Genomic DNA, 7938 nt, shown 5'->3' with positions numbered 1-7938 from the left:
AGTATGTTTGCCAAAATGCTACATGCTTCAAAAATGGGATCTACCATTGTGGCTATAGGCCTGCATCGGCATCTGTGCGGGGGACTTGATTGTAGTCTAGTTTGTTGTAGCCGCCCCGTGTGTGCCAATCATTTTCCCATCGCCAATTATGAAAGCTTCATTGGATTAGTTCGATGAGAGCTCAAGAGTCATTAACTTTCCTGTGATCACTACAACGTAGAGCAATCAGTTGCTCTTTCCATTATGCAAAGCCCAAATGGAACAAATAAATTATTGCTGAAACAGAATCAACGTCCTATTATCATCCACAAACCACTAGAGCACACAAATTTCCCTTATTGACTTGGCCACCTTGTAGATCTGATGGCACAGCCACAGGTTTACCTGAATTAAGCTAAAACTCCTCTACAATGAGCACAAGCTCATGAAACCATCCATACAATTGATGGCGCCTTCAACAAGAATTGAAATGAGTCCAAAGCTCATGAAATCCTTGATCAACTTCCCTCTATTTACAAGATGAGCAAGAAGATGATCCTGGACTGGTTTGTCCACTCCTCTTATAGAGATCCAACTAATAGCTCCACTAATCCACATCTATCCTTTTCCATGCAAATCTTTGGCCATTGATCGGCTCTTTTTCACCCACCAATGAAAGCCATTACTTTATTTGCCACAGGTTTGCCCTTGATCTCTCTTTACAATCTTTGCCCTATTGACCATTCTTTATTCACCATCCTCATGTAGCCTCTCTTTCTAAAGAGGTCGCCATAACCTCTTGTGAGACGTGCAACTTGTCCTTGTAAAAAGAACACTTACCATTGTTCTTTTAACATAGCTTTGTAGAAAGCATTGGGGGTCCTCCTATACTCCCTTTGTGGCCATGCTTATTGTGCCATTTCACCTTCTCTTCATTACTAGAATGTCCTGGAGAGTGTATTCCCCTTGGCAGTTGTCATTCCTTCCATCATCTACTCCACATAACGGAGTCAAGGTTCCAAAGGTCCACATCCAAGCTCCATGGGTTTATTTATGAAATATATGTTAATACAAAACACTGTTTTCAAAAAATAGAAGAGGTGGCTGTCATGCTATTCACTAGCTACCATCTCCTACCCTATCTATGCTAGCTACGTGTGTACCTACGAGTGCTAGTTCCTCCTATGCATGAGTGGTCTTATACATGACCTATATAGCATTTTCCTTCTTGTACAAAAAGATAACAATCGCACAAAAAAAGTCCATCAGCGCAAGCTGCTTGGTCTGGTATCACATCCTTGATGAGATTTTCCACCCTTATGTACCTTTGTGTCGTAGTCGACCACTATGAACAACCTCTTCTCCATGGCTCGTAGCTTGGTATAGAGTTGGGAGAGTGGGGGTATTGAATGCGCACCAAATTATTTCTACCATAAAATGGTAGTAATGGTACTTCTGTCTGCATGGATCCAGCTTGTTGTGCTCGTAGCTTGATTGTGATGGTCGATGACCTCCACTGCCTGGCAGAGATTAAGGTGGCAAGGAAATCTATTAACGACCGATTGTAGACCAATGGCTTGGATGTACAAAACTACTTCCGGGTCCTAGAGATCCTAATAGGACATGTCATTGTGTTAGTATAGCTTGTAATCTTTTGCATTGCACCTAAATTGGGAATGTATAACCACACCCTGGAGCTGCTCGAGCCAATCTTGGCCAAGGGGTGAGAATCTGGTCACTTGGACTGTATGCTCCGAGAAGTTTTGGACATTTGTGGTATCTAGGATGTGTCATTTTCATAGTGTGTGGGTGGTCGATTATTGAGCCGAAGATTCTGGCTCGTGTTGTGCGGACTATTCTTGCTCCATCTGGTCAAGTAGTGGGATGGAGATGGTACATGAGGAAGATGGAGTGGCAGAGTGGGGAAAGAAGGATGAGGCATCAACTATGAGTTCTTTGATGGAAAATAGATCGTGGGCGCTGAGGGAGTGCAAGGAGGTGGTGGACATGTAGAGTAATCGGGAGTTGGAGTGAGCGGGGAGCGTTTGGGGGGGACTATTGAAATGCGGTAGAAATTTTGGCATAGTTTTGGTACGATGACAGGTGAGGTCCTGTAAAATGAGGCAGGCTATTTATATAGGGGACCGGGTAAAGCATCAGGTCAGCTTTAGCATTAGTGCAACGACTAGTGTTAATAGAGCAACTGACTGGCGTTAGCTAAAGCAGCAGTGGGTAAGCATTATTATAGCAGCAATTGGCATTGTTAAAGCAGCTATTGGCATTAAAAGGATGTGTGTCACTGGGTTAGAAATGGGGGCATTAGTAGCACTAAAGTAGCGGGTGGCATTAATATAGCAGCGACGACTGGCATTATTGTTAGTGCAACGGGTGGTAAGTTGTTGCGTTAGTCGTATGTCAGTGACTGGGTCAATCATCTCGTTATTAATCACTGTGTTATCAATATAGCAGCGACTCAATCTTGTGGGCCTTGTTGAGGAATTTGGTTGACTGAATGATTGCTCTGGACTTCACCTCAGTGTATGCGAGTGCATGTGAAGTGGTGCGAACAATGCGGCGGCGAAAATTGAAAGTATTACGATGTGACCTTGGCCGCATGTTGGTGAGTGAGTGACTTGGTGAATGGAGTGCGAGTGAACACATTGAGCCTAGACACCTAGTGGAGACAGACTAAAACGAAGTGGAGGACTCATCAATGGATGGCGAGGACTCATTTTTACTAAAGATGATGTGGCTTGATCATTCCCTATTCTCACTACAATGTTGACTTCCTATTCTCACCTAGACCCAGGGCATGGACGATGGATTGAAAACCTTAGGACTTAGAGTACCTGGCAGTGTACTTGCTCAGCAGAATTGATTGAAGCTCAGCATAAACTTGCGGAATCCATCTGGTCCCAGAGGTTGTTGCGAGGGAATCGCCTTTTCTTTCGGTGTTTGTGGCAAAGAGATGATGGTAGGTTCTTGTGGGTCTGTCCCTTTTTTTGGGTCGAGTTCTTGTGGGTCTGTCGTGTTCATTGTTGTTGTCGAGACAAGGATGAGTTTGAGGGGGCACACTTCGGAACCCAGCAGCTCGCCCTTCTCTTTGAGCGCAGCAGGTAGGTGTCTTCCACTTGAAGTATTGATCCCCCTCATCTAGTTCTAAATATTGATATGAAGAGCTTAGATTATCAATATCTTGTGGAGGTTGTATAGCCATTGGGTCATGAGCTAGGGCAAGAACATTGGAAGTGCTTGCTTCCATGTCATCTACCTGACATTTTGCATCTTTTCCTCAACATCGTCATCTCTTCTTTTTTTTCAGCAAATGAGGGTGTGTTTACATTATATCAAAAAAGTATCTTTTACAAGTTTATATCCTCATCTTGAAAGGCACATTGCTTCCTTATTGAAACTTGAATCACATTCCACAATTTTGTGTCTAAGTGATCCAGATGGAAGAATAACCTGAGAACAACCTATGTTGTTACATGCATCAACAATCACAAGATCTATAGCCCGAAGTATCCAATAAGAATAGAATGAAAATGTATGACATACTTATTCGGAATGATGAGGTAGGAAATGGATCAATAAGGCCATCCCATAATTTGGTTGGATCAGGTCAGCATTGGATTAAAACTTTGAAAGTAGTGAAGGGGTGGTGCATGGTAGAGCAAAGGAGCAAGGGGATGCAATAGGAGGACATCAAGTATACACAATAAGACCTTGAGCAAGAAAGGACATATATTTGCAGTACTTGTTGGGGATAGGTGGGAGCGGAAGGGGTGAGACTTGGTTGGTGGCATTAGCTAGAGGGTGGATTGTGGAGAGAGCATCTAGTTGTGCATTTCATTTTCAAAACACGATGAAAAACATTGTGTGTGTGGTTCATTTTGGTCATTGATCTATTCAAACCATTATGAAATATTTTGAATGTCGAGTGAAGAAAAACATAACGTGCACCTAACTTATAGTACATTCCAAGAGGAAGCCACAGCAGCCCAGTGGTAGGGCGCCAGCCTACCAGGGCAGCGACTATCGTTCGATCCCTATGGGGGTAGAGGCAGGGTAGCTGCCCCTCGAAGGCCTCAAACCATGTGTGTGAGTTGGGTGGGTGAGTTTTAAAATTTTTAAAAAAACTTATAGTACATTCCCACGCTTCTAAATACATTGCTACCATATTTTCACCATAATATTTGGAAGCAAATGTGAGAATGTTGTTGTCCATGTGGCACTATGACTACGAGGTTGGCTGATGGAGGAAATGTGGGTTGAAAAAAGTGAATGGAACGAAGATGAATTGGTGGAGGGATCTGTGGCACAGTCAATGTTCAACAAGTGATATCAGGGGAGATAATCGGAGTCGAAGGTGAATGTTGGGATGGAGGAGTGAGACGAGGTCCAAAGGTGAATGTACTACAGGCACCCATGCCAGCCCATGGTGCATTGACTGCATCTGGGCCATGGGCTAGAAACACTTGCCTGTCTATATCGACGTGGCGGAGGGAACCAGCGGCACAGGTAAAGGTCGACGAATCTCCAGTCAGAAGATGGAGGGTGGCAATAGGTGTTGAGACAGTCTGGCACATCACTCTCGTCCAACTTGAGCTAGAGATACAGCTCACGGCCAAGGTAGCTGAAATCTTGTTTGGGCTACCAAGGTCGCCGACCCCCCCCCCCCCGTGCACTCTGATCCACCAATCAAGCACCGTGGCCCCCCTACGCACTCTGCCGAGTGCGCGGAGGTTGTTGCATTCTTTGTAGGCATGGGCCGACGACGCGGTGTGGGATGGACAGGTGGGAGATGAGGTGGGGGTGTTGTTGGATGGCCACGTGGGAGATGAGGTGGCAAAGGGGGAAAATGATATAAGGAGCTAGGGCTACGCCAAAAAAGGCACCCTTTCAATTTTTGGGAAGGCTGTGGAGCTTCAATCGCCATAGCCAGGAGCTTCGATCGATCGCCATAGCCAGGAGCTTCCATCGGATCGTTCTTGCATATCAGCAATGGTATTCTTCTCCCCCCCCCCCCCCCCTCTCTCTCTCTGTCTCTCTCTCTCTCTCTCTGTACCGTTTTCTCCCAGCTTCTTGCCTTCCATTTTTGCATCGACTCTGTTTTTGACCGCTCTGTATCGCGTCCTCCTTCATTCCAATTTGTTCAGCCTCCCTTCCTCCTCCACAACCTTTGCCTTTCCTCTCCCCTCGATTCTTGCTGCGATGAGCATAAAACCTTGAAAGTTGGAAAGGCAGGCGTTTTTTTGAGTTTCCGTCCATCCTTTATTTAATCTGTCTCCTCTTATTTAGACCGGCAACGAAATAACGCAAATGTTCAACCCTCTGCATGCAGGCTTTGCCAGGGCAGCAAGCTGATTGTCCTAGTTTCAAACTCGTCATCGTTGGCGATGGAGGAACTGGTACCGTCTTCTATTTTGTTTTGGTAAGGCCATTCTGCACTCACCTGACACTTGGTTAACAACAAATTTGACGATTTGCAGGGAAGACAACCTTTGTGAAGCGGCATCTGACAGGAGAGTTTGAGAAGAAATACGAACGTAAGCAATTAGTCGTCTCAGCATCGTTATTTTGCCCCACTCGGGAAAGTATTCGTTTGAAGTTTAGTAGCAATCCTTTCGTGACGATATTCTCATCTGGTGAAACAGCTACAATTGGCGTGGAAGTTCACCCTCTTGATTTTTTTACCAATTGCGGTAGAATCCGGTTTTACTGCTGGGATACCGCTGGACAAGAAAAATTTGGTGGACTACGAGACGGATACTAGTGAGCTTATTCTGTCTTTTCTCCGTCGACCTTTGAACCTTTTACACAAACATGTAGCCTTCGAAATTGCTTCTTACTGTTTCGTTTGTTTTACTCTCCATCCGCTCTGCGCTTTATTTGGATTTTGATGGGTTTAAGTGCCTTTGGATTTTCTTACATCTTGGCAAAATATTTTGCATGCAGCATCCACGGACAGTGTGCCGTTATTATGTTTGACGTGACCTCCAGATTGACTTATAAAAACGTTCCGACGTGGCACAGAGACCTTTGCAGGTGTTTTTATGTTTTACGGCATCGATTGCTTTTTTGTTTTGCCACAATTCAAATCGAAGACTGGATCTGTCTCTCATCCTTTATGTTTGACAAACGTATCTGTCTTCAAAGTTCATGAATGTTGCTTTTGGTTCAGGGTTTGTGAGAACATTCCGATTGTACTATGTGGGAATAAAGTGGATGTAAAGAACAGGCAAGTCAAAGCAAAACAAGTCACCTTCCACAGGAAAAAGAATCTCCAGTATTACGAAATTTCTGCAAAAAGCAACTACAATTTTGAGAAGCCTTTCCTGTACCTTGCCAGGAAGTTAGCAGGGTAAGATCTTTAATAAGTAAATCTGGTGTTCAGAATTTCTTCAAATCTCCACAGAATTCCCAAGTTTTAGCAAACGATCAAGTGTTGTACACTGAAAATATATGAGGTGGTGTTCTTGTCAGGGATCCAAACTTGCATTTTGTTGAGTCTCCTGCATTGGCTCCTCCTGAAGTTCAAATTGACCTTGCAGCACAGCAGCAGTGAGTTCTACTTGATTTCACGTCGCTTAGAAGCTCTTAATACTTAGAAGTTTCTGCTATGCACTTAGAAGCTTTCTTAACGTGTATCTGCAGGTATGAGGCAGAATTGGCAGCGGCAGCAGCGCAGCCCCTCCCTGATGATGATGAGGATGCTTTTGACTAAGCTTAGGCCCACAAGCTAAAGTGCACCTCATATGTTCGAAAACAGAGGCTGGCTCTTGATGCAGAGTGACAGCTTCATGGTTCGAAATTGAAGTTGGAACAACATTCTCAGGCCAAGGTATTTAATAATAAAAGAAGATTGTTTTCAGGATACATTACAGGATATGTGTCAGGGTACATTGCAGCAAGAATCCGGACCACATTTCGAGCTTTTTAACGGTACTGTATGTTCAGCTATTATGTTTGCTCCAACGTCACAGGATTCCAAGTTCGGAGACACTTTGTGGTGTCTATTGAAAGATCAACAATGGTATTATCACTGTAGTTACATGTGACTAGGTACACTCCACACCAAGAAAATATATTCTCTCACAATCAACAAAGCTATGCCCTCTTGTGATAGAAATTATCTTGTCATGGTGAAGGATACTGTAGAACGCCTGTTCTGCACATTTTTTATTGAGCTGGGACATTGTTTAAAATTGATCAAGAGGTGTTTAGAAAATTTTGTGGAAAATTACTACAAATGGTGCATTATCAAAGATAGAGTTTGTTTTTCCTATGATGAGGTTTATGGTCTTTTTAACAATCCTGCATCTATATTTAACTGTTCTGCAGCATGAACCCCAACTCTGACAGTCATTTTGCATGCCTTTTTATTTTGGTTTCTCTAGCCATGCTTCCTCACATCTTTCCACGTTCTTCTCTTTACAAGGAAGGTGGCTCCAGTCATTTCTGACAAGATCGTAATAAATACAGCTAGTGTGCGAAGTTGCTTAGCTCAAGCAGCATATGCAAACCCTGTTTCCCTGGCTTGTCGGCTTGGAGAATCATGTGCTTTTGTTACCACAGGCAGCCTTAGAAAATTGATTTTGGGCTCAAACAGAAGATGGTCAAACCTCTCCTTTGATTAACAAGGTCCTATACAACCACAAATATAAGTTAATATGGTCAAAGCTCAGGGTGGGATAGGATGAGGAATGTGTTGTTTTCCTTTTAATAGAGGGGGAAGGACTTAAGGAAGAAGCCTGAACTCTGTAACAAAAGTATTTGTGGCCTAAAGCATTTTCAACTGTCATTTTCAAACTTGGTCTTACTAAGAAGATTCATCTTGTGAATGGACTATATTTTATATCTAGCTTGCACTAGGTTCTCTAGAGGATGATGTTACTAGATTATCAGTGGTTGTCCCACTTGTCTCCCTTATCATAATGCTTCCAAGTCCTCTATTCC

The 7938-nt window shown here is 43.6% G+C and overlaps 1 protein-coding gene across 2 annotated transcripts; it reads left to right on the top strand.

Annotated features, from left to right (window-relative positions):
• Positions 1–4890: 4890 nt before the first annotated feature.
• Positions 4891–7217, top strand: LOC147893660 (GTP-binding nuclear protein Ran1B). 2 transcript variants are annotated; one of them, XM_087385524.1, is made up of 8 exons: positions 4891–4986; positions 5324–5390; positions 5472–5528; positions 5637–5754; positions 5938–6027; positions 6164–6343; positions 6466–6543; positions 6637–7216. In XM_087385524.1, the coding sequence occupies exons 1-8, from the start codon at positions 4984–4986 to the stop codon at positions 6704–6706; spliced, it is 663 nt and encodes a 220-aa protein (XP_087241650.1). In that variant the 5' UTR covers positions 4891–4983; the 3' UTR covers positions 6707–7216. The 2 variants fall into 2 exon arrangements, with proteins under 2 accessions (XP_087241650.1, XP_087241649.1); XM_087385523.1 differs by lacking the exon at positions 4891–4986 and having other exon boundaries at positions 5318–5390; positions 6637–7217.
• The last annotated feature ends 721 nt before the right edge of the window (positions 7218–7938 follow it).

Source organism: Dipteris shenzhenensis, chromosome 15 (assembly GCF_047967505.1).
Source record: "Dipteris shenzhenensis isolate YYH24624 ecotype China chromosome 15, Dip_SZ_1.0, whole genome shotgun sequence".
NCBI classification, from domain to species: Eukaryota; Viridiplantae; Streptophyta; class Polypodiopsida; order Gleicheniales; family Dipteridaceae; genus Dipteris; species Dipteris shenzhenensis.
The sequence above is the reverse complement of the archived record's forward strand: the minus strand, read 5'-3'. Positions and strand labels throughout refer to the sequence as shown.

Bases quoted from the DNA above. Each gene is read 5' to 3' on its own strand.
- LOC147893660 (XM_087385523.1), top strand. From the start codon at position 5,318: ATGCAGGCTTTGCCAGGGCAGCAAGCTGATTGTCCTAGTTTCAAACTC. The intron at 6,028-6,163 runs GTGTTTTTATGT...CTTTTGGTTCAG, and splicing joins TGGCACAGAGACCTTTGCAG to GGTTTGTGAGAACATTCCGA. The intron at 6,344-6,465 runs GTAAGATCTTTA...TGTTCTTGTCAG, and splicing joins CTTGCCAGGAAGTTAGCAGG to GGATCCAAACTTGCATTTTG.